We start from the raw sequence: 26196 nt of genomic DNA, 5'->3' as shown, positions 1-26196 counted from the left end.
TATGTATACCTACCCGAGCTAAGGCGGTGCAAGCTTCAGAATCAGGTCCGTCTGCTCCTGAGGATGCCCCGCCCGCGAGCTTGGGACATTGTCCAGCTGCTGGGATCGATGACAGCCACATTGGAAGTGGTGCCCTGGGCGAGAGCGCACCTGAGACCTCTACAGTATTCCCTACTTCAAAGATGGTCTCCAGTTTCTCAGGATTATCAATGCAGACTTTCTTGGCTCCCTGTGGCCCGACTCAGCATGGAGTGGTGGCTCTCAGACAGCATGCTGTGGCGAGGAATGCTGCTGGCGCTCCCCGATTGGTGTCTAGTAGTGACAGATGCCAGCCTGAAGGGCTGGGGCACACATTGCAAGGGGAAGCATGCCCAGGGTCTATGGACACCCGAGGAGTCGTAGTGGTCTATCAACTGCCTGGAGTTGAAAGCGGTGTTTCAGGTGCTTCTGGCCGTTCAAGTGACCCTTGAAGGATTGGCTGTCAGAGTGATGTCGGACAACACGACAGCAGTGGCCTACATAAATCGACAAGGCGGCACTCAGTGCAGAGCACTGGCTGCGCAGGCCGAACAGATTTGCCACTGGGCCAAGCTGCATCTTCAGTTTATGTCGGCAGCTCACATTGCAGGTCAGAGCAACGTGCAAGCCGATTATCTAAGCAGGCATCAGATCGATCCAGCAGAATGGGAACTAGCGGATGAAGTATTTCTGCAGATATGTGCCAAATGGGGCAAGCCCGTGATGGATCTTATGGCGACAAGTTCAAATGCCAAAGTCCCGTGCTTCTTCAGCAGACGGAGAGATCCTCGCTCTGCAGGGTTGGATGCCTTGACTCAGCCCTGGCCTCCGGGCCTACTATACGTGTTCCCTCCATGGCCCTTGATAGGGCACGTGCTGCAGATTCGGCTGCACCCAGGAGAAGTGGTCCTCATCGCCCCGGATTGGCCCAGGAGGCCTTGGTATGCGAACCTCCAACAGATGCTAGTGGAGGCTCCCCTTCCTTTACCTCTGGTACCGAACCTGTTGTCACAGGGCCCGGTAGCCATGGAAGACGCCTGCCGCTTTGGTCTTATGGCACGGCGATTGAGAGGGCGCAATTGAGGGACAAAGGCTATTCAAACACAGTCATTTCCACTCTCCTGCAGGCTCGCAAGCGTTCCACTTCCGTGGCTTATGCCAGGATTTGGCGCCAGTTTGAGTCTTAGTGTGATTCAAAAGCGATCAACCTCATGCGGGCTCCTGTCTCGCCGATTCTGGACTTTTTGCAGGATGATGTACAAATAGGCTTGGCCTATAATTCCCTGCGGGTGCAAGTGGCAGCGTTGGCCTCCCTTTGTGGTAAGGTTGAAGGCGTGTCTTTAGCTGCTCATCCAGATGTGGCACAGTTTCTTAATGGGGTGCTTCGGCTCCGGCCTTCCGTGCGAGCACCCTGCCCAGCTTGGAACCTGGGGCTAGTTTTGAAGGCCCTGCAGGCTTCTCCTTTTGAGCCGCTTCGGAGAAAGATTTGACACTAAAGGCCGTTTTTCTTGTGGCCATTACTTCGGCGAGACGGGTGTCAGAGCTCCAGGCGCTGTCCTGTAGAGACCCATTTCTGCAATTCTCAGAGTCCGGGGTCACGGTTCGAACCGTGCCTTCCTTCATGCCTAAGGTGGTTTCAGCGTTTCACCTAAACCAGCCTATTTTCTTGCCCTCCTTTGATAAGGAGGAGTGTCCAGAATCTTTTGGGCAGTTGCACCTGTTGGATGTGCGCAGGACTCTGCTGCAGTATCTGCGAGTTACTATCTCTTTCAGGATCTATGATCATCTGTTTGTTTTGCTATCAGGTCCTCGCAGAGGGTCTCCAGCGTCTAAAGCCACTATTGCCCGCTGGCTCAAAGAAGCTATCTTTTCAGCTTATCTGCTTGCCGACCGGTCTTCACCTGTAGCCTTTAAGGCGCATTCTACCAGAGCGATTTCTTCTTCTTGGGCTGAAACTGGAGCACTCTCTTGTCAAGAGATATGCAGTGCAGCAACATGGGCTTCTAAGCTCTCTTTTGCCCGACATTACAGGCTGGATGTGGCTGCTAGGAGGGATGCGCGTTTTGGAACACAAGTGCTAGCGCGTGGTGTGACCTGTTCCCACCCTATATAGGGATTGCTTTGTTACATCCCATACGTAATGGCTTCATCTGCTTGATGACAAGGAAGGGAAAATTAGGTTCTTACCTTGGTAATTTTCTTTCCTTTAGTCATAGCAGATGAAGCCATGAGCCCTCCCTGTATGATTGTCTGTATGCTGTGAATCTGTTTCAGGTTCTGTTCTTGTTTCCTGAAGTTCCTTCCTTGGGAGAAAGTTGGAAAACAGTCTTCAGGATTCATGTTCACTTATAGGAGGATGAGTCCATTCCCTCCAGTTTATGTTTTGGAGGATGAGTTTATTCCCTCCAGGAGGTTGCGTGTATCCCCTCCAGTTATACAATAAGGAGGACGAGTTTATTCCCTCCAGGAGGATGTGTTCATTCCATCCTTTTGAGTTCATGCCCTCATCGTTCGCTGTGAGGAAAGTTCATGTTGTTATTCCCATTGCGGTTTGCCATACTGCTTTGGAAGCTTCAAATACTGAAGAGGCAGTGGAGCTGGCTGGCCATGAGGCACTGTGAAAAGTTGAGTGCTCTCTATCTCCCCCTGCTGGTTGATGGACACAACCCATACGTAATGGCTTCATCTGCTATGACTAAAGAAAAAGAAAATTACCAAGGTAAGAACCTAATTTTCCCTTTGTTTTGTAAGGCCTACCCTTCTGAATCTGCTTAGCTGCTTCAACCCTGCACTGATTGAAAAGACAATGTTATTTCTTATTTCCTCTGTCATTTGTTGTTCCCATCTACCTCTACCTTCCCTTACCCTATTTCTGATTGTATTTGTTTAACATCGACCCAATATGGGAAAATGGGGGATACAAATCCTGCAAACAAACAAATAAATAAATGTAGGCACAACAAAGAAGCACGCTTAGCGCTAATTCTGTAATGGTGTTAAGGGCGTCCCTTACCTCTGGATTCTATATATGGCACCCAAAATTGTGTGGCCAAATTTGAGCACACTGCCGAGATGTGCGCACAAATTAATTGAATGAGCTCTTAACCATCAATAATTGGGGGCTAACAACCACCATTATTGATGTTCATTGGCACTCAGAATTTGTGCGCCCATTTGGCTGCACATTATTCTATAAGGCAGAGGGCTTAACTCCCATATTTATTTATTTATTAGGATTTATTTACCGCCTTTTTTAAGGAATTCACTCAAGGCAGTGTACAGTAAGAATAGATCAAACATGAGCAATAGGCAATTACAGCAGTAAAAATATTCAAGTAACAATACAAAGTATGGCATGGTATACTACTTGCAATGACAACACAATACGTAATAGAACTTTATAATTGGTAGTGAAGGGTAAGGCAAAGTTGTAACATATAGATGGGTAAAAAAGTAGGAAGAATTAGAAAGTAAGTTGACTGATTTGAAGAAAGTTGCACATGAGGTCAAAAGGGGGCGTTGTCCGGGGGGGGGGGGCATTCTGAAAAGTTATGCTGTATTAGAGAATATATTCTCAGCATGCCTATCTTGGTCGCCAACATTTACACCAGGTTCCAGCAGGCGTAATTCTGGCGCCAAAAGTTAGGCGTGAGAATCAGTGGTACATATGATTCCATAAATAAAATAGCACTTAGCACTGATTTTTTTTTTTTTTTGGCACTGATTTTTGAGGAATAGAAAAAAAAGATGTGAATCTCCATTGTTGAGAGAAATAATTTATTCACCACATTATTTAAAATAGGCCCGACACAGCCGTGTTGGGCCTATTTTAAATAATGTGGTGAATAAATTATTTTTCTCAACATTGGCATTGGCGATTCACATCTTTTTTTCTGTTCTATGCTGGATCTTGTGAATCGCCTGCCTATTTGTTTTCTTGGACTTATTTTTGAGGGCCATTTATAGGATTCCCCCCTTACAGAATAGTAGTGCAAAGCTGTTTTGGCGCTCCAAAACTCAGATACGACAGCTTACGCCAGATCAATGGCAGAGGTAAGCTCTTGTACTTAAGTATTCATGTTTGTTTGTTAAAAAAAAAACTTTATATACCACCTAGCTTACTCAGATCAAAATGATTAACGGCTAAATAAAAACACAAAAATTATGTAATAGAAAAGAATGCCAGATAATAAAATAGGAAAGACCCAGACTCTCTCATGCAAGACAACCACTCTCTCATATAATAGATTCCACATATAGCAAAAGGATCTTCCCAGTTGCAACGTCCTCTGTAAATCCTCACTTCCAAATCACTAACAATATCAAAGGCTTGACCAAAATAAAAACTTCAGCATAGACTTAACTTCAGCTCGTTTGCTTTTTGGTACATCATTCTATAAATGTGGTGCCAGACAAGTCTTACTCTATCCCTAGACTTTGCAGTGCAAACATGTGATACTATAGAACACTCATGAAATGCCAATGTTCCACTCACTAGCACAACCCATTTTCTGTTACACGCCATGGAGGAGATTCTATACTTGGTGCCTAAAAAAAATCTGCGCGCTGAAATCGGTGCTGACTAAGCATGTTTTATAATCTGCACCTAGATTTAGGCACCAATTATAGAATACACTTAGTTGATATTTCAGCACCTAAACCTGTGCGCATCCATTTGTACCAAGTACAACATGGTGTAGATTTAGGTGCACTGGGCCATATTCTATAACTAGATGCCTACATTTTGGAATGCCCATGAAATGCCCATAACCATGCCCCTTTTTGCCAGCGCATGTTAGAAGTTTGGCGCACATCATTATAGAATACGCTTAATGAGTTGTGTACCTATATTCTAATAAGTACCAATTAGTGCTGATTATTGCTTATTAACTCCTGATATCAGTGCTCATTAGCTTGTTAAGTCAACATGCAGTGTTATAGAATCTGCATCAGCGCACTATATAGAATCCAGGGGTATGTGACTAGTGCTCCAATTCTATAGAAAAGCACCTAGGACATACTCATATAAATGCCAATGTATGATGTCATTTAGTGCCTATTATATAAGTTAGCATGCACAGTTAGCACCTAAATTTAGCTACCCTTTATAGAATTGCCCTTTGCACCAGAGGCAATGGAGGGTTAAGTGACTTGCCCGACATCTCAAGAAGCCACAGCAGGATTTGAACTGGGTTTCCCTAGTTGCCAGTCTAGTATTCTAACCACTGGGCAACCCCTTCACAATTTATTTATTTTATTTATTTGTTACATTTGTATCCCACCTTTTCCCACTTATTAGTAGGCTCAAAGTAGCTTACATAGTTCCGGAGAGGTGGTTACAGACTCTGGTGTGAACAAATATAGTATAGGGGTACTATTACAGTGACAAGTACAGTAAAGAAGTATCGGTAAATAGGTTGGGGTGATTAGACAAAATGTTAGGGTGTGATCATGCATCGGGGTTGAAAACTGTCCGTTTCCTGATTAAAATGCCATATTTCATTATTCGGTGTTTACTAAAAAGGGTGCCTAGAATGTGTTTACTTCCTTAAGTAAAGCATTGTGACTGCGGTGTTAATCCGCTTAGATACACTGAAATAAATATCAAGATGTCAGTGATACCATTTTATTAGGTTGGGTGGACGTGGGCACCTATTTGGGGCCTATTTTATAAAAACACATAGGCACAAATGGAGGTTATTATTAAACCATTTCCACGTGTAAATGCAGATTATAAAATACTGTAATCTATACATGTTCTTTAGCAATCATTTATATCAGCTGTATGGCTACAGTAAGTGATTGCAGCTAAAATACTCATAAATTGGACATGTTAAGCTAGTATTTTATGAAGAAAGCAGGGGCCTATTTTCTTTAGAGCATAGTGTCCAGATAAAGGCGTTGTTGGCATCTGATATTGGTGCTGCTGCTTCATAGACTTATCTTCTACATGACCAAAATGAAGGAACATTTCCTTTGTGTCTTTTGTGTCATTTCAGATAGGAAATGACACTTTAATTTCATTGGTGTTCTCCTGTCATTCACAAATGACAGAACATCCTTGTGGTATTGAAGCCCTTGAACAGAGAGCAGTGTGTGACACACAGGTCTGTGCTTTATTAATGTTTGGGGGGGGGGGGGGAGGAGTTGATACCAGAAATAGTTTCATACTGCCAGCTTCTTCTTTCAGGCACATCTTAGCATATCGAAACATTTGATGATAATTCTGTAAGACAGTGCCTAGATGTAAGTGCTAGGAGAGCATCTATTTGAAGTTTATTCTGTAGAAAAAACTAGATGCCTATTTCTCTTTATAGACTACTAGCATAAGTGGCAGAAAACACTCCTATTTCTAAGATGTGTACACCAGCCATGGAGCTGATCTAAATGTGCACATCTAGATTGTAAAAGTGGAGGAGTAGCCTAATGGGCTGGCACAGTAGGCTGAAAATCAGGGGTTCAGTTCCCACTGCAGCTGTTTGTGATTTGGGGAAAGTCAATTTACCCTCCATTGACCCAGGTACAAAATAAGTACCTGAATATAATATGTAAACCACTTTGATTGTAACCATCACCTTTCCCTACCTAGTGTAGATTGTAAGATTTTATTATCTATGCATATAATTATGCACCACACCCTCAAAGTATACCCCATTGCATCCAGGTGCATACTTGCTGAATACCGCTTAACTGGAAACTGCTCATTTATGGACATATGTGTTCACATACACATGTAAATTTATCTGTGTAATTGCTGCCTCAAATTAGGCGACTCGTTATAAAATAGAGAGCTGCATGGCAATGGGAATTGTGGGATTCCTGCGGGGATGGAAGAAGTTGTCATGTGATTTCCACAGTAGTTGAGTCAAAATCTCCGGTGACTCCAGAACGAGGCTTGGAATGCACTGCGAAAGGCAAATGGAGCACCAGATCGAGGCTTGAAAAGTACAGAGAGAGGCAGTTGGAGCACCAGAATGAGGCTTGGAATGTTCAGAGAGGCAACTGGAACACCAGACTGAGGCTTGGAACACTCATTGGTTGAATAGTGAATACCATCCAAAAAACCATGGGAGGCTGTTGTGGTTGGGAGAAAACAGGGCTGTGAGTAAGTAAATAATAGCATCGACTCCTGCAGTTATGGGTAGGGACGGAGGAGATAAATTGTGGGGATAGGTGTGGATGAAATAGATCTCAGAGGGTACAGGTAGGTATGGGTTAGATTCCGTTGGGGATGGGTGAATTTTCTATCCCCGTGCAACTCTCTATTATAGAATTCCCCTTTGAGTTTAAAGCTTTTTGAAGTTCAAACTTTGAAGGTCTCTTCTCTTACAGGATGTGACCAGATTCTTGACTCATTCGTTGTCCCAGGTGAATATGAAATGGAGTCGCCTACTGCTACTAAGAGTGATCAGAAGTCTTCATCTAGTGTGAGTCTCAAGTCATCAAAACTTGTCAAAATGCAGGGGGTTTTTTATTGTGTAAAATGAGGTGGGGGGCACTCTGAATTTTTGCTTCACACAGGTACTCTTTCTAGACAGGGCTTTGCTAGGCTCACTTTTACACATGGAAAAGACTGACTGCATTCTGGTAACATTTCTAGAAGATTCTCAACCAGCATAACAGCAATATATGTTTGCTGTTAGCCACCCAAAATTATGGATTGAGCAAGTTATGAATTTTATAATAAAATATTAATCTAGGGGAGCAATTTATAAAGGGCGCCAAAAGTGAGGTGTCAAGATACAGTGCATTGAATGCTAATTCTGCAATGGATCTGTGCACCCAGATTCAATTATATAATATAGTGTGTCGTCATTTACAATATTCAGGTGCGCCCACTTTATGCCATGTTGATAGCAGGCATAAAATGCTCCTAAATGTGGCACCATAGCATGTAACCTACAATATTGCTTAAGTTATGCACGTAAATGTTGGACCTGGTCATGCTGCTCCACCCTGTGCATGACCCCTTGCATTTACCTGCCAAACGAGTTGTGTCATGAAGTTATAGAATACCACTTAGCGCCCAATTAGCACTTATGGACTATCCAAGTAGGCCTAGACACAATGGATACTTGGGCCTCAACCTTCTGACTGAAACTAAATAGAGAAACGACTAAACCATCAGTGATAAAATAATCAGTACCACCCAGTGTCAGAAAATAATCTTAGGATTGTCCTTACCAGTTACCCTTTAAAAAGGAGCTTACAAATCCTGGGAGTCATCATAGACCAACATTTAACACTTGATGAACAAGGAACAACGGTCACTATAAAGGTGTTCAGAACACTGTAGAAACTAAGAAGGCTTAGAAACTCCTCTACAGCTACATTCCATATCCTTGTCCAGTCACTAATTCTATCCCAAATTGACTATAGTGATTAGATGTACGCTGGTTGCAAGGAATCAAGTATTAAAAAAAAAAAAAAAAAAAAAAGCTACAAACAGCACAAAATCCAGCCGCACCGCTGGTCTTTTAGAAGTCCTGTTACCATAGATCCACTCCTTTACTACTGACTTTGCACTGGCTTCCTGCGAAAGCCGGAGTTTACTTTAAAATTACTGTACTAGTTTTCCAAATATTGTACAGAATGTCCCCAGACTATATGTGTACCCTTATAATTCTTCCACCAAGGAACACCTTGCAAGACGCCCGACAGTTCCTGTTACTTGATTTTCCTAGTTACAAAGGTATACTATACAAATCTATCTATACCATGGGATTTTACTGCATTGCAACAAAGATATGAAACTCCCTACCAGGGAACATTAGATAGATAACAGAATATCTAACATTTTGTAAAATGCTCAATTCCCATCTTTTCAAGGCTTTTTTTATTAGATGCAGACTAATCACCTGCTCATTGCTACACTAATTATATCTGGAATTGTGCATTGTTAACGTTTTAGCTATTTAATTGAATTAGATATTTACTGGAAAGTTTGAATGTAATTGTTATGTAATTGTACTTAATTTGTTTATTGTGAGCCACATTGAAACAAATTCAGTTTGGATAATGTGGGATATAAGAACCAAATATGGGTACCTGTTTACTAAGGTTTGCTTACGTTTTTAGCACATGCTAAATATTAGTGTGCGCGCTAACGCTAGAGACACCCATATATTCCTATGGTTGTCTGTAGCAGCGCATGCTAAAAATGCTAGCTCTGCTTAGGAAATGGGGCCCAAAGTAAAGTGAAATAATCGTAACAGTTTTACGCAATGTGCAGTATGTCCATCACAAATGCTGGCATTCTATAATTTTACCACACAAATAGCGTTTATATTTAGGCCCTAAGGGCCCGATAGTCAGCTGGCAGCAATTAGCATTCTGCTGAACACTGTCGATGTTATGCCCGGAAATTCAGTGCCAGGCCACATCCGGACTCTAGCATTGAATTTCTGGATATACAGAGCCGGGCAAACTATAGCAGGCTCTGTATATTCCAGAAATTCAGCACTTAACCGGCTATTAAGAATTGCATAAAGATAGTGCTGCCTGTTAACTTTTAACCAGTTAAGTGCTGATGCCGCCCCTGGAATGCCCCCAAAGTAGTTGGAAGCTAACTGGGCATTTTCAGCGGCAGTATCCAGTTAACTGCCCCTGAAAATGTCCGGTTAGCCCCGGGCAAGTGAGCATGGCACCTAACTTCAATCGCTCTTATCTGAAAAGGGGGCGTTCCAAAAAGTTGCTCTGGGGTTTATGGAATTTGCCCGAAGTTCATTTAAGTTGGCACCAGCATTTACACCTGCTTTTAGCAGGCATAAGTATGGCGTCCAAAATTTATTTATTTATTGATTGCATTTGTATCCCACATTTTCCCACCTTTTTGCGGGCTCAGTGTGGCTTACAATACATTATGAATGATGGAAATACAATTTGTTACAATTCGGTTATGGATTACATTGTGAAGAGTTATACGAGACAAAGTCAAAGTATCGTTAAGGAATATATCAATGGAAAAGAACATTGAAACATTGGAAGGAAACAACGGGAAATTAAAGGGCAATATATAATAACAAAAACCATATGGTATACATTTCTCTGTGAGTAAAGGTATGAGTGTGGTGAGATTTCGGGGGTTGAGAATTCATAAGTGGATGTATTGATGTATTACTAAACAGTGAGTGTGGACTTTGTGTTTTGGTTCTTTCCGTAAATTTTATCAAAAAGATGTGTCTTCAATAATTTGCGGAAGTTGGTTTGTTCATAGATCGTTTTCAGGTTCTGCTGCAGTGTGTTCCAGAACTGCGTGCTCATGTAAGAAAAGGTTGACGCGTGCAGCGCCTTGTATTTCAGGCCCTTGCAGTTAGGGAAGTGGAGGTTGAGGATCTGCACTAACTACTTTTCTTCTTTTTTTTTTTTTTTTTTAAACTTTAAATTTTTATTAAGAGTTTAGAAAGATTTAACAACTCCAGTCATTAATGCAATATTTCAATACAGGCATTTTAAGATAACACAAAAGAAAAAGGAAATAAGATAGCATATAGCTTGCTTTTTCTAATACAACTGCTCTCTAGTTATTGTCCCCCACTAACTGCTATTCTATATAAGGTGCATGCCCTTTATATAAATAGCGCTTAGTGCTGAATTTTTTCAGTGCTGTTTATTGAATTCCCTTCACTGTGCGCTGCAGAAATAAATCCTCATTTCTTTACACAAGGCACGTGTTCTACCAAACAGTAGGTTCCCAGAAGATTGTATGCTCTGTCGAGCACTCTTCATGTTCAAGTGTACAGCGCTGCGTACGTCTAGTAGCGCTTTAGAAATGATAAGTAGTAGTAATAAGGGAAAAGGGATGGTATTTGATATACTGCCTTTCTGTGGTTACAATCCAAAGCTGTTTAAAATTTTATATGCAGGTAGTTATTTTGTACCTGGGGCAATGGAGGGTTAAGTGACTTACCCAGGGTCACAAGGAGCTGCAGTGGAAATCTAACCTAGTTTCACTGATTTTCAGGCCACCGCACTAACCATTAGACTAGTCCTCCATTCTGGTCTTTGCTATCATTGACATGGTTAATGTAGCCAAAACCCATTGTAGACATGCATTGGGTAATTTTATCAGTTTTTTTTTTTTAATGTGCATAAAGCCATTTATAAAACCCTGACTGGCATAAATATACATGCCTCTGTCAAGATTGTGTGTATCTTTTGCCAGTAGACATAGCTGGGGGCACGGGTGGAGTCTGTAGGTATCTACGTTGATTATAAAATAATTTAGTCAACTTTATTCATGAACCTGGTCTTGAGCAGATGTAAACATCTTCCCCTGCATTCAAGGCATGAGTTTTGCCAGTATTTTGTAAAGAGACAATAGATATCTATACGTCTTGATAAAACAGTGCCTCAGCCTAGGCACTGTTATAAAATTCCCCTCTCAGTGGTTTGAGTTTGAGCCTCAAAAGCCCTTTGGAGCTGACCTGTTGTTTTGGTTTAAGTGCGGATCTCATGTCTCTGAGTTCTAGGGCAATAGCAGACTGTGTAGTACTTCTATTCTGCCTATCTAGAGTGTGGTCATGCGGGAGAGGGAAATGGTTAGATGCCAGCATCCTCCTGAATCGGGACATCCAGATTCCTCCCTGGGTTTCCCCTAGGCACATTCTTTATGTCTCCAACCACGTCCTCACACACCACACTCGTAAGGTCCTGTCCCCAACCGCATCTTCTCATACCACTTTTTTAAAGATCCTGCTCCTAACCACATCCTTTTATCCGCCTCTTTGACGATCTTCACTGACACAGGACAGAGGCTTCTAAACATACAGTTTTTTTTTCAGTTTTCTGCTGTCCTACAAATCTTTGCTCTTCTTTATCCTGTGGTGAGGAGCTTCGTATGCTTGAAAGCCAGCAGAGGTGCCAATAACAACAGAGAACTGGGCATGCACAGTTTAATGTGTGCTTTCTATTTATTTTGCCCTCAGTAAATAGCGAGCTCACGATAATTGAACACCAGTCCAAGGTAGGTATTTAATTGTGAGCATTTATACACTTCTTTGCATGGATTTGGTAACAGAGAAAAATGAAGGCAGATAATGATCATATGGCCTATCCAGTCTTCCCATCCATGCCATCTACTCTCCCTTTCACTCCCTCATCTACAGTGCAGGTGGGTATGCTGTAGTAACCCTTCTGGGGTGGGGGTTTGGGTGTTACTGTTCCCTTCCCTCCCCCCCCCCCTCTTTTTTTCCTTCTTAAGCAATGATGAGCTATTGTTGATCCTTGTCAGTCGTCTCTTTTATTTATCCATCTCCCTGTCTGTGAGTCACTTTGTCTAGATATTGTGCAGGAGTGACTGTCCGACCTTTACACCACAAATTAAAGAAGTCCCTTTTATGACTGAAATTGTAAATCGCTTTGTTGTATTTGTTTGCAAAAGACTGTATCTCAAATTTCAAATAAGTAAATAAACCAAACTGCAAATGACATTTCCTTCACTTGCATGCATGAGCACACAAATTGTAGCCTGCTCAAGCAAATATTATTTTTTAATGCTAAAGTGGTAATTCAATAAATTGACATGGTTGGTACCAATATATAGGTGCACCTATAATGGCATCTCGGTACCAAGATGCTGTTGTTGAATACTAACTATAAAAAACCTTCCCAACTTATAAGTATGCAAAATCTACTAAACACATACCTAAGCCTACTCTAGAAGTCCACATAGTGAGAGGATTGACCTAATACGGTTCTGGGTGTTCTCACTAATAATATATGATTTTTTGATAATAGAGATGTCCTCAGAGATATTTAAACTCACCCAAATGAGGTGCCTCCAAATAGGAAGCCCTCTAGGGGTGGACAAGTTTCTCAATCATAGGGCTTCTCTAGAGTATTTTTCTGTCCCAAGTTTTATATGCCAAACACCCGTATGTGCTTCTGTACTTCCATATATAATATTCACAAATCACAGAACCGAATAAGTCACACCTCACACTCGCTCCTATAAAAAAACCTCCTGCACACCTAAATATTTCCGATGTGCACAAAACTAGCATAAGTCAGTTGTTAAATACTAGCATAAGTCAGCATCAGCGTATCTAAAGGTAGACGCCAGCAGATATGCCAAGTCAATGGCAGTCGTAACTGTTGGCACTTAAATGTGCCCTGAAGTGCGGGTACCTTATATTATTCTATAAGTCATGTGCATGTCTCAGAGACACATCCAAGACCTGCCTATGGATGGTCCTTCCATCCTCTCATTTTTCTCACTGGGAATTCACAAAACACTTTCTGTTCTTCTTTAATAGCTTTCTCCCCCCGGTCTCATTCCTTTTTTAAATTTTACGGTGTTATTGAAGACCCATTTTTTTTTTTCAATTGTCCTTTGGCCACATGCTTTAGAGCCTCCTTTTCTCTACCGCCCTCCTGAGAACCCTTTCCCAGCTTTCCTTTACCCCTATTTTATTTTATTCTTTGGTGAGAATATTGCAATCGTATTTTAATTTGGTGTTCCTTTCAATGCTTTGTAATTTACTTTGTAATTTGTAAACTGCTTTGTCCTACTAGTTAGTAAAAGTGGTATATCAAATATCTCCAAAAAACATAAATACACGTTTTAGAGATGGGCAGTTAATGTGATTTAATTTTTAAATTAATTTTAACGTCGCAACATTTTAACGTCGCATCCCCCCCCCCCCCCCCCAGCGTGTTTACCTTTACAGCTGAGCTCTGGATTTTTCTCCTTCCTCGCTGCTTCAAAGTCTTTGTCTTCCCCTGTACATCCGGGTTCTGCACATATTTGAGCCGCGCCATGCAACAAGTTGGGGAAATCTTGTGGGGCTTGAAATCATGAGATTCCCCAACTTCCTGCACAGCTCAGCTCAAGTATCTGCAGGACCGGCCATGCAGGGGGAATACAAAGACTTTGAGGCAGCAAGAAAGGAGAAACATCCGGAGCTCAGCTGTAAAGGTAAAAGCACGGGGGGGGGGGGGGGGGGTCCTTTGAAGGTAAAGATGTCGTTGGTCGATACGTTTCCAGTTGAGGAGTCATAAATGCAGAAAAATCAAAAACAAATAAAACAAAAACGTGGGCAGTTAGTAGAGGATCCAAGGCAGCCAAGGGTGAGAGAGTATTGGAGGAAGTGATGGTTTTCAGGTGCTTATCCTGTAAATCGCAGGTAAATACATCCTCGTGCATTTTGACCTGTCTGGGAGCTGGTGTAAATTCATGTGCAATGTACTTCATGGCATCCCCCACGCTTTGTTCATTCGGTATTTCTCAGCTCTGCAAAAACTGTTCTGCACTGATAAGCCGCCAGTTAAATGTTAGCCTATGCTAATTTCTGCATTAGCCATTTTAGTGACTTAGGGCCATAATTTTACTCGCATATAGATCAAGCAGTCTTTAAAAAGCCTCCTGCTGGCCTTTACCCTTGAAAACAGCTTCAAAACAAATGTCTGTCCTCTTCCTGTGTCAGCAGAACTCATGTAAAACACTAAATTGTGAAACCTTAGGCTGAAGCAGAGCAGTAAAATGAACATTTTATCACAAAGCTGGGCCTGCAAGAGAACCAGAAAAGCTACAGGCAATGAAGGCTGTATCTGGCTGTGAATTATACTGCAGGAAAGCACATGTGATTTATTGCATTTATAAATAAATGGCCCTAACTTAGCCTTGGGGATTAAGGTGAGCTCCTTTAGATAAATCACCTATTTTCTGTAGCTTTGTGAAAGGCCCAGTATGTTTTTGGAGTAGAATTAGCCTTTCTTAAGAATGAAACAGTGGGGGGGGGGGAAACCAGCAACAACAACAACAACAACCCAGCAACAACCCTGATGTCTCGCTAATGATATTTTGCAGCAATTTTGTAAATAACAGCTAGTCGTAGGTCTCCTTGGTCTTATGAATCTGTAAGACTCTCAAAAGGTACAGTACCATATTGATTTTAACTTCAGTTTCAATATTACATATGACACTTTTGAAAGTTTAAGTTACAGAGCCATTAAAATATTGAGTTTCAGTTCAGTTTTGGTATAACATTTTGTTGGTATCACACTTTGTGGGCAAAATGCATGCCTTTTTAATCATGTGATTAAGCCCGTGAATAAAAGCGTTAACTGCACAATTAATCGCGATTTAAAAAACTTTGATCGTTGCCCGCCCCCTAATATATTTACACCCCCCTTACATGCTGGCATCCAGATTCCATAAAAGGTGCCTATATTTGGGTGCTCAGATTTGTGCACAATTAGAAGTTGTGCGTGCAACTAAATTAGTTAATAAGCCGTTCACAATGAATTGGCGTTAATCGGCACTAATTTGAAGTTGCACGTGAAACTGCCTTTACGTGATAATATTTTTAAAAAACTGCGCCTACCTATGGCAACCCAAAGAGAAGAAAGAATTTTATCAATATATGGAACCCATATTTGCAATATATCTCTCATAAAGCAAGAAGTGCTGTACTTAATAACTTTGGCAAACCCTAACTTATGGGGAACCCAGTGGACATATACTCCTTGTTCTAGACAGGTAAAGTCTGGTGACAGAATTTTGGAAGGAATAGATACCATGAAGTAAGAAGTTCACGGTACAGAGGTTATAGGGGGGTGGGTGGGTAGAGGGGGAGTAAATGTAGCAAAATTGATGATACAGTTAAGATGTACATAAATGCATATGATGTGTTACTATGATTACAGAATGTTTGCCTTTCATAATTCTGTTCCAAATGTTTGGTCATCAATAAAAATCGTTTAAATATAAAAAACTGCGCCTACATCTTGTTGTGCAAACCGAAAAGGGGGCATGGCCATGGGAGGGTTATGGGCAGGTCAGGGGCATTCCCAACAGTTGGGCACACTGTTACAGAATACTGCCAGAATTACACCAGGTTTCAGCTGGCTATGTTAGGCGCAGAATTGGCACTAAGCGCTATTCAGAGGAAAACCAGGAAGTTTATTCAATAACGCTTAGCTCCATTTTTTTTCCCTGGCAACTAGTTTGGGCGTGATTTATTGAATCCAGCCCTAAACATTTTTGGTGTGCATTTTATAGAATTGTTAACGTCTTGGGAGTGATCTTGGATCAGCACCTTAATTGTGGATCACAAATATCTGCAATTGTACGCGCCTGTTTTTTTTCAAATTGTGTATGCTTTATTCAGTTAGACATCTATTTATGCAAGGATCTGCTGATCTTGACTATTGTAACGCACTCTTATATGGCATTCGCACTTCGGATATATGACGTGTACAGATCATCCGGAATTCAGTGGTAATTCTTCTCACTAACTCTCATAAATTAAATCATTTGACTCCCTTTTTGTATAAAGAACATTGGTTACCAGTTGGGCATAGAATAGCCTATAAGATCCTAGTACTTACTATTATACCTTTTCAATTTTTGATACGCTATACTCCTTTTCGGCCTCTTAGGTCATCACAACATAATTATTTAACAATTCCCTCTTTCCGAATTAGAAGACCAGACGCTATCCAATTCCAGATTTTTAGTGTCACTTTATGGAACCTCCATGCCATGAACCCTAAGATCAGAACTTTCCCACTCAACATTTAAAACAGCTCTAAAGGCATTTCTGTTTCAACACACATTTTATACCTGAAGTGTAGACCATAAAAACTTGCATTGCTTTCTTTTTCTTCTTCTTTGGTTCCCCTGCCTTCGCCCCTCCAAGTATCAGGACATCCGCTACCACCTCTTGCCACATTTGGCCTGCTTTATTCTTTTAACTCTCAGCCTATCCCTTTTTCTTTTTTTAAATATAAATATAATCATCACAAGTAAATTTGCTTACAGTAACATAGAAAATACAGGAGAAAGTAGTAATAATAAAAATCAAGAAAAAATAAATATTACCCTGACATTTCAGTTTAGCTCACCAATACAAACGGAGCCAGAGTTAATATCAATTGGAGTACATAATTAAGTAACTACTTCCCTAAATCATACAAATCTGTCACTAAGTTTCAACAACAGGCAGAATGAGTGCTACAGACAACTTCTTTAAATCAAGAAACGAATGTAATTGGTCTGGTAAGAAGAATATGTACTGAGCATTCAAATATTTCACCAAACACTTGCAAGGATAACGTAAAAAGGAAACTGTTTCTTGCCGCATGGCTAGAAACAGTTTACAGTGGTGGAAATAAGTATTTGATCCCTTGCTGATTTTGTAAGTTTGCCCACTGACAAAGACATGAGCAGCCCATAATTGAAGGGTAGGTTATTGGTAACAGTGAGAGATAGCACATCACAAATTAAATCCGGAAAATCACATTGTGGAAAGTATATGAATTTATTTGCATTCTGAAGAGGGAAATAAGTATTTGATCCCCCACCAACCAGTAAGAGATCTGGCCCCTACAGACCAGGTAGATGCTCCAAATCAACTCGTTACCTGCATGACAGACAGCTGTCGGCAATGGTCACCTGTATGAAAGACACCTGTCCACAGACTCAGTGAATCAGTCAGACTCTAACCTCTACAAAATGGCCAAGAGCAAGGAGCTGTCTAAGGATGTCAGGGACAAGATCATACACCTGCACAAGGCTGGAATGGGCTACAAAACCATCAGTAAGACGCTGGGCGAGAAGGAGACAACTGTTGGTGCCATAGTAAGAAAATGGAAGAAGTACAAAATGACTGTCAATCGACAAAGATCTGGGGCTCCACGCAAAATCTCACCTCGTGGGGTATCCTTGATCATGAGGAAGGTTAGAAATCAGCCTACAACTACAAGGGGGGAACTTGTCAATGATCTCAAGGCAGCTGGGACCACTGTCACCACGAAAACCATTGGTAACACATTACGACATAACGGATTGCAATCCTGCAGTGCCCGCAAGGTCCCCCTGCTCCGGAAGGCACATGTGACGGCCCGTCTGAAGTTTGCCAGTGAACACCTGGATGATGCCGAGAGTGATTGGGAGAAGGTGCTGTGGTCAGATGAGACAAAAATTGAGCTCTTTGGCATGAACTCAACTCGCCGTGTTTGGAGGAAGAGAAATGCTGCCTATGACCCAAAGAACACCGTCCCCACTGTCAAGCATGGAGGTGGAAATGTTATGTTTTGGGGGTGTTTCTCTGCTAAGGGCACAGGACTACTTCACCGCATCAATGGGAGAATGGATGGGGCCATATACCGTACAATTCTGAGTGACAACCTCCTTCCCTCCGCCAGGGCCTTAAAAATGGGTCGTGGCTGGGTCTTCCAGCACGACAATGACCCAAAACATACAGCCAAGGCAACAAAGGAGTGGCTCAGGAAGAAGCACATTAGGGTCATGGAGTGGCCTAGCCAGTCACCAGACCTTAATCCCATTGAAAACTTATGGAGGGAGCTGAAGCTGCGAGTTGCCAAGCGACAGCCCAGAACTCTTAATGATTTAGAGATGATCTGCAAAGAGGAGTGGACCAAAATTCCTCCTGACATGTGTGCAAACCTCATCATCAACTACAGAAGACGTCTGACCGCTGTGCTTGCCAACAAGGGTTTTGCCACCAAGTATTAGGTCTTGTTTGCCAGAGGGATTAAATACTTATTTCCCTCTGCAGAATGCAAATAAATTCATATACTTTCCACAATGTGATTTTCCGGATTTAATTTGTGATGTGCTATCTCTCACTGTTACCAATAACCTACCCTTCAATTATGGGCTGCTCATGTCTTTGTCAGTGGGCAAACTTACAAAATCAGCAAGGGATCAAATACTTATTTCCACCACTGTACGTCTCTCCTGTGTGGCTCTAGCCACATCAGGATATATCCATATTCTCTGTCTCAGATATTGCAAATTTGGGATTATGAAAATATAGTCTCAGTATGGGATTTAAATCTTGTTCACCGATGAAGCTCACCTGTACCTGTAGGGTAGCTCTTTCCTGTATTTCCTCAGTAGAAGATTCCAATATTACAGAAATATCAAGAACTTGTTGATTATTAGATTCAGACCTAATTCTTCTCTGAGTTAAATAGTAGCCCTTATTAACTGGAGGAAAAGTTGTATCTCCGATCCCAAAAGCTTGAACCAAAAAAAATGTTTCCATTTAATCATTGGAGTTTGTCCATAAATCTTAAGAAAATACAAAATTTGTAAATTCAAATGTCTGAGATAATTTTCAACTTGTTCCAATTTTCTATGCATCATAAGTTTATCCTTGATCAGCCCACTAACCACCTGCTGGTTTTCTTGAATTTTGACCTGCACTTCTGGTATATCATGCTGCAGCTTTTAGATTGTATCTTTCTGCGTCTGAGACAATTGCCCAACAGTTTTGACCAAAGAAGATGAATCCGAAGAACATTTGCTAATCACAGAGTCCATTTTCACCAGCATTTGCCAAATTGTATGCAAATTGACCTCTGTACCCGGTAAAGATGACAACATACCTGAGGTACCAGAGGCTCCTGAGTCCCACTCCTGGAATTGGCAGCGACATCCAACAACGCTGAGCTAACACCGCTCTGATCTGGTTGCTGTGAGGCGGTTTCCCCTCTTCCGGGAACCACTTGCTGTCCTCCCAGCGCCAAGTGCTGTTCCTGAACCTCTGGAGTTGTTCCCGTGGGTGCCGACTGCACTACCGCTACTGTTTCCATGGTCAAATCGGAAGAACCAGGAGTGGTGTGAGAACCCAGACTGGGAACACTTCCTCCTCCAAGCAGTGCCGTTGTTCCACCAACGGCAACCGCAGCAGAGGACTGGCCTGAGGAATCCACGGAAAGAGGTTGGGCCTAACATTAGATGGTCTACTGAGCAAACCCTGCTGAATTCTGCTGATCTGGGTAGGTCAGAACCTTACCTCGGCGCTTCAGAGCCATTAAGGAAAAATAAACAGCGGTAAAAATCTCCGGGAGCTCCTCGCATTCCTCAACATGCCAGCACCATATTCATCCTGTCCCTTTTCTATCAATAATTGTAGTTCCCTTCCTGCTTTTATTTTGGCATTTTACTACTATGTTGTAAACGTCTCAGACAGCTTGCTCACGGGTGGTATATCAAGATGTAAATAAACTTAAAACGTATGTGCATAAGTACACCTACTTTATAAATTGATGCGTGTATATGGTATCTACATTTTGGTGCACCTTATAGAATTGCCCTTTATACCCTTCTTGCATAGCAAACTATTTTTGGCTTGCAAAAGGAGATATTACAATGTATGCTGTATTGTATTAGCAGATTTATATTCCGCTCTTTAACATAAAGCTTCTAGGTGGATTACAATCAGTAAGAGCTTCAAAGTTTATTGCAAAGGGCCCTATGTGTCAGTCATCTGTCTCTCTCTTTTTTTTTTTTTTTTTTTACTCTGCAGGGAACTTCCTCCGAGTTTGAAATTGTACCTCCAGATGAGAAGCGAGCCTCACCTGAAAGCAGGAACTTGGTAAGTCATTGTGAAGGCAACCAGTCTGTGCTAAATTGATTTGGGCAAATTTGTGCCTTGGAGAGACCACGATTTGCAGTGGAAAACAAGGAGCCCTCTCCTTCCAGTTTGGTACCAACCACAACTGTTTCAGAGGAAAACCGGGAAGTTTATCCTGGCTTCCTACTTGAAATATGATATGTTTTGAAATTCAGAGTAGAAGCGATTACATATTGCTCCATTTATGAATTAAAACGAAAGAATGCTTATTAGCTCTCTTATCATGAGGATACCAGTACCATTCCTGTGATCCTGGCTTTTCTAGAACTGCTCTCTCTGCCCTAGAATTGGGCATTTGTCCTTACGCCTGTTATTTTACAAAAATAGTGCTGGGAAGTGGAAGCTTCTCTAAATTCCAGATTAGCTCAGGTGATCCATTATGTGCATTTATTCATTCAGCTACTAAGAAAAAGCAAAATCCAAATACATTGCAGTGGTTGTATGTGACCATCTCTGGGAAAAGGTGACTAAAATAATCAGAAATAAAAAATGAAGTTTGAATGAATTTTGTTAGAGCAAATCATTTGCAATACAACAGTCTAAACTCCATCCTTTTATGTGGAAAAAAAAGTTAGACTTGCAGATTGCTTATGGACCCATGACATTCTCAGCATTTTGAATCCACTACTTTAGTCACCTTTTCTCAAAGACGGTCGGATAGTGTTCATTCTTATACAATATTGTCTCAGTATAACAGTGACAGGAGGACCAGGACTAGGGGAAGAACAGCAAAGGGAGGCTGCTGTTTCCTCCAGACCAGTGCATCCCTAGAAGACTGGTCTTGCTGGAAGGAGCAGTACAGCAGCTACAGCTGTGGTTAGGTGTTGTCTACGGAGAGAATGGTTAGAGAGTGTCTTTCATGTCATGGTGTGTGCTTCAGTGGCCTTAAAAGGTTGTTCTGGTGTTGCCTGGAGGGGTTAGAGGGTATTTTATTCCCTGTTTTTGAAGAGGGAGAGGAGAAATGAGTGCTGTCCTCTGTGTGGGTAGTATACAATGGTCCATATGTTGGTAATGTGTACTGGTACCTGGACTGGAGGGAAATGATATACTGCCTTTCTGAGGTTTTTGCAACTACATTCAAAGCGGTTTACATATATTCAGGTACTTATTTTGTACCAGGGGCAATGGAGGGTTAAGTGACTTGCCTAGAGTCACAAGGAGCTGCAGTGGGAATCGAACTCAGTTCCCCATTATCAAAGTCCACTGCACTAACCACTAGGTGCCTGTTTTGGCTTCTAGCTGGAAATACCTACACCTCTTATAGTTAGGCTTGTATCAAACAGATACTAAATATGGCTGCCTGTGAGCTACTTACAGACAGTAGAATTTAAGCAGCACAGAGGTTCACTTTCTGAAGGGCAGTTTCGAGTCTCCAGCCACATGATGTTTCTCTTAAGAGATTAAAATGTTGACTGTGGTGATTAAGTGACTCACAGATTTATAGTATGTGTCAATAAGGGATGTGGTATTTACAGCCAAAGGTTCTCACTTGTAGGTTATGACGAGCAAACTTGGGAGATTCCACAATGAAGAAATAAACCTATTCTTGTCTTAGGCTGGCCTAGCGACTGTCCAATTCCCAGATCAAACTCCTAGTTCTTGGGCTTCTTGGTAGAATATTTACAAGCGTCTATGGTGTCTACGAAGGAGAAACTAGTTCTGTCTCATTTTTGTTTTATGACATTTCTGCAGTTCATTTTTTTTTTTTAGCTATAGTCTTACAACATGCATATTTTACTCGGTGCTTTTTTTGTAGAAAAAAAGGTGCCGGTACTCATTATGGGCGGGGTCACCCCATATGACTCCCCCTGTTATAGCCACACCCCTTGTACCAGCCATGGCGCATATAAACAGACATCATTGAAAATATTATACTGGTATAGGAGAAAAAAATAAAGTGATTTGTTTTCATTATAAATAATTTCTGTAAGCTGTTACAGCTCCAGTATACCCAGTGCAAAATAAGACAGCAGATGTAAATTCTCAAATTGGACATATTCAAAACACTAAAATGAAAATAAAATGATTTTTTCTACCTTTGTCGTCTGGCGACTTTGTTTTTCTGTCCATATTGGTCCCAGTCTCTGATTCTGCTGCTCTCTATCTGTTCTCTCAACTCCGCTTCCAGAGCTTCCTTTCCATGTATTTCTTTACTTTCCTCCTTTCTTCTTCATTTCTTGCCCTCCATCCATAAGTAAAAGCTGGGTCCTCCTCCATGGAATTGACTGGAGGAGGTATAACTTGAATCCAGCTTTTGCCTATTTTCCCCATCCACATGCAGTTTTTCTTCCCTTTCCCTCATCTCCATTCATGTCCAGCATTTCTCCTCTCTCTTCCCTCCCCTGTATCCATCCAAGCAATAATTCTCTCTCCCCTCTCCTCCATCCAAATCCAGCATTTCTCCTCTGCCCGCTGTCCTCCCCTGCCATCCATCTCCCCCTCTCTCACCCCAAGGGTCCCTCACTTCTGTTGTGTCTCCTCTTTGCAGGGTCAGCACTTCTCCCTCTTCCTTCTTTCCCCGCATGTCCTGGCATCTCTCTCTCTCTTTCTTGTCCTTCCAATCCCCACCCCCAAAGTCCAGCACCTCTTTCCCTCTCTGTGGCCCTTCTCTTCCTCATTCCCCTCACCTCACTGAATCTTTCTTTTGTACCTAACCTCCCTATCCAGCACTTCTCCGCTTCTTTGCACCCATCGATGCAGCAACTCTGTCCCTCTCTACCCCTCCTGATGCAGCACTTCACTCTCTCCTTGCCCCCCCATGCAGTACCTGTCTTCCTCATTGCTCCCTTCAATGCAGCATCTCTCTCCTTCTTTGACTCCCCATGCAGCAGCTCAACCTCCCCCCATGCAATACCTAATCTGAGATAATAGCCTTCCTGTTGGCAGATCCGGTACCAAAGTACTTCATCTTCTGCAAGAAATTTCCAAGTTTTGCTTACCTGAGCACACCTTCCCAGCTCTACCCTCTCTGTGGCCCTTCTCTTCCTCATTCCCCTCACCTCACTGAATCTTTCTTTTGTACCTAACCTCCCTATCCAGCACTTCTCCGCTTCTTTGCACCCATCGATGCAGCAACTCTGTCCCTCTCTACCCCTCCTGATGCAGCACTTCACTCTCTCCTTGCCCCCCCATGCAGTACCTGTCTTCCTCATTGCTCCCTTCAATGCAGCATCTCTCTCCTTCTTTGACTCCCCATGCAGCAGCTCTCCCTCCCTTCAACCTCCCCCCATGCAATACCTAATCTGAGATAATAGCCTTCCTGTTGGCAGATCCGGTACCAAAGTACTTCATCTTCTGCAAGAAATTTCCAAGTTTTGCTTACCTGAGCACACCTTCCCAGCTCTACCCTCTCCAGATACTGGAATATTCATAGTGCCAACTCATAAGGCAGCTGGACGTCAAATAAGGCAGAAGGGAATCTCGTTTATTTCATTGACGTCGCTGATGAGTTGCTCCACCAAACTGCTGGAGCCTGACCTTGGAGCTGCCTCCTTCCCAGCCGGGGTGCCTCGACCCTTTGTCCATGACGGTCTGCTGTTACCCTCTAGCAGCCTTTCCAACAACTGAAGGTACTCGTGTGGGCCCCGCGGGAACTCTGGGCCTGCTGGTCGTAGCTGTTCCCCAGTCACGGGCTGAAAACGACACCGGCTGCTAGCCCCAGCCCATCCTTCCTGTTCCGCTGCGGCTCTCTTTTGCTGCAGGTGTCCGTGCTGCTCCCCTGACCTTCCCCCACCGGCCCAGATGCTCAGCGCGGTCCGCCATTGCCTGCGGAACTCCTCCAGGGGGAGGGGGCCCTCTCCGGCCATCACCACCGGCCATCACCACCGTGTCAGGCGCGGGAGGGGGGAACGCGCCCGGATAGCCACTCAGGGAAGGCGCCAACGCCAGGGTCACTCACGAGCTCTAACAACGGCCCACTTTCCAGTACCTAGCTGGCTGCCTGTCTCCTAAGCAGTGTTAACACGTCAGCAGGAACAGGCTGCTTCAGCCAATCCCAGGGGCCTTCCTTCAGCATGTTCCGCCCCTGAGGGCTGAAGGAAGGCCCCTGGGATTGGCTGAAGCAGCCTATTCCTGCTGACGTATTAACACTGCTTAAAAAAAAAATTAAGCGCGGGTTCGACTTTGCGCGAAGCAAAAGAAGGAGGGGGGGTGGGTGGGTGGGAAGAGGAGGAGAAACAGAGCGAGAGAAAGAGAAGAAAATGCCCAAAAGCCACAGAGAGGACGCCGTCGACACTGCCAGGTGGGGGACCAGAGCCCAAAATTTAAAAAAAAAAAAATAACCGGCTCTCGTGTGCCAGTGCACGCCAGCTCCAGCTCACCACTGGACCTCACAAAAAAGGTGCCGGTACACCATACTGGCGCTTACCGGCACAAAAAAAGCACTGATTTTACTTATGATTTATCCTAAAACACCTTAACACATTCTAAAATACTGATGCACTGTGAAATTTCAGTAGTCTTTTGATGCCGATTCGGATTGGAGCAAGCACAAAATGATGTCGTCAGTATCATTAAAATATTAATGTATTAAAATGATAACACGCCCCTATAAGTCTCTAGACAATGGCTGAAATAAATGTCACTCATGTTACCTCACCTACTGTTGGCCTAAAGAACAACACTAGAAGCAGATGATGTTACAGTTGTCTTGACTTTGTGATATCACAACAATATTTTTTCTCCGGTTTCTGGGAGATGACATAGAGAAATACTCTGCATAGGAGCTAATGATGAGAATAGCAGGAAGAGGAAATATGAAGAAAGGCATTAGTTTAATGAAAAAGAAGGGCAAGAAAGAGTTAAGTATTCAGGTAATTTCCGTTGTGCACTTTGTGTGCAATTTTTCCTGAAAAGATCCGTAAGTCTCTGCAGCCAGGTGATTCACTATGCTGCCAGAGGGACATAGTTTCCCGTAGTAGTTTCAGTCACATTGGCTAAAAGCCCAGACTCATGAAACTGGAACCTACAAAGGGCACAGACAGAGAGAAAGGAGGGGAGCATCAGCTGACTGCTCAAGAAAAAGGAGCACACTGATTTTGCTTATGACTCTGTCACGTGAATCTAAAGGATGTGGATGCACAAAAGTCTCATAGGAATTGCCATGTTCAGTACAGTCGGCACATATAAACCACATGTAGAGTACAATCAGAGGGAGAAAGGAAATGCAGCCAGTTGTAGGAGCTGTGGGGATGTATTACATAGTAACATAGTAAATGATGGCAGATAAAGACCTGTACGGTCCATCCAGTCTGCCCAACAAGATAAACTCATTTTACATGGTATGTGATACTTTATATGTATACCTGAGTTTAATTTGTCCTTGCCTTTCTCAGGGCACAGACCGTAGAAGTCTGCCCAGTACTGTTCTTGTACTAAGTTCTGAAGCTAACATCGAAGCCCCTTAAAAGTTACACTCCAGCCCATCCCTCTCTATTCAGTCATGATCAGGGCATAGACCGTAGAAGTCTGCCCAGCTCCCATTTTGTTTCCAATTACTGGCGTCACCACCAAATCTCCGCTAAGATTCCACGGAACCATTCCTTCTGAACAGGATTCCTTTGTGTTTATCCCACACATGTTTGAATTCCATTACCATTTTCATCTCCACCACCTCCCGCGGGAGGGCATTCCACATATCCACCACCCTCTCCGTGAAAAAATACTTCCTGTCATTAGTCCTGAGTCTGACCCCCTTCAACCTCAATTCATGTCCTCTAGTTCTACCGCCTTCCCGTCTCCGGAAAAGGTTCGTTTGCGGATTAATACCTTTCAAATATTTGAACGTCTG

General features: G+C 42.7%; 1 protein-coding gene across 3 annotated transcripts in view; it reads left to right on the top strand.

Annotated features, from left to right (window-relative positions):
• Positions 1-26196, top strand: part of TNIP1 (TNFAIP3 interacting protein 1) — a 130818-nt gene that overhangs the window by 41409 nt on the left and 63213 nt on the right. For all 3 annotated transcript variants that reach the window (XM_030211154.1, XM_030211155.1, XM_030211153.1), the window contains exons 4-5: positions 7351-7445; positions 20301-20369. In XM_030211154.1, coding sequence (XP_030067014.1) covers positions 7351-7445; positions 20301-20369 — 164 coding nt within the window. The remainder of the gene's footprint in view (positions 1-7350; positions 7446-20300; positions 20370-26196) is intronic.

The sequence above is a fragment of the Microcaecilia unicolor genome, chromosome 8 (genome assembly GCF_901765095.1).
Source record: "Microcaecilia unicolor chromosome 8, aMicUni1.1, whole genome shotgun sequence".
In the NCBI taxonomy this organism is placed as follows: domain Eukaryota; kingdom Metazoa; phylum Chordata; class Amphibia; order Gymnophiona; family Siphonopidae; genus Microcaecilia; species Microcaecilia unicolor.
The sequence above is the reverse complement of the archived record's forward strand: the minus strand, read 5'-3'. Positions and strand labels throughout refer to the sequence as shown.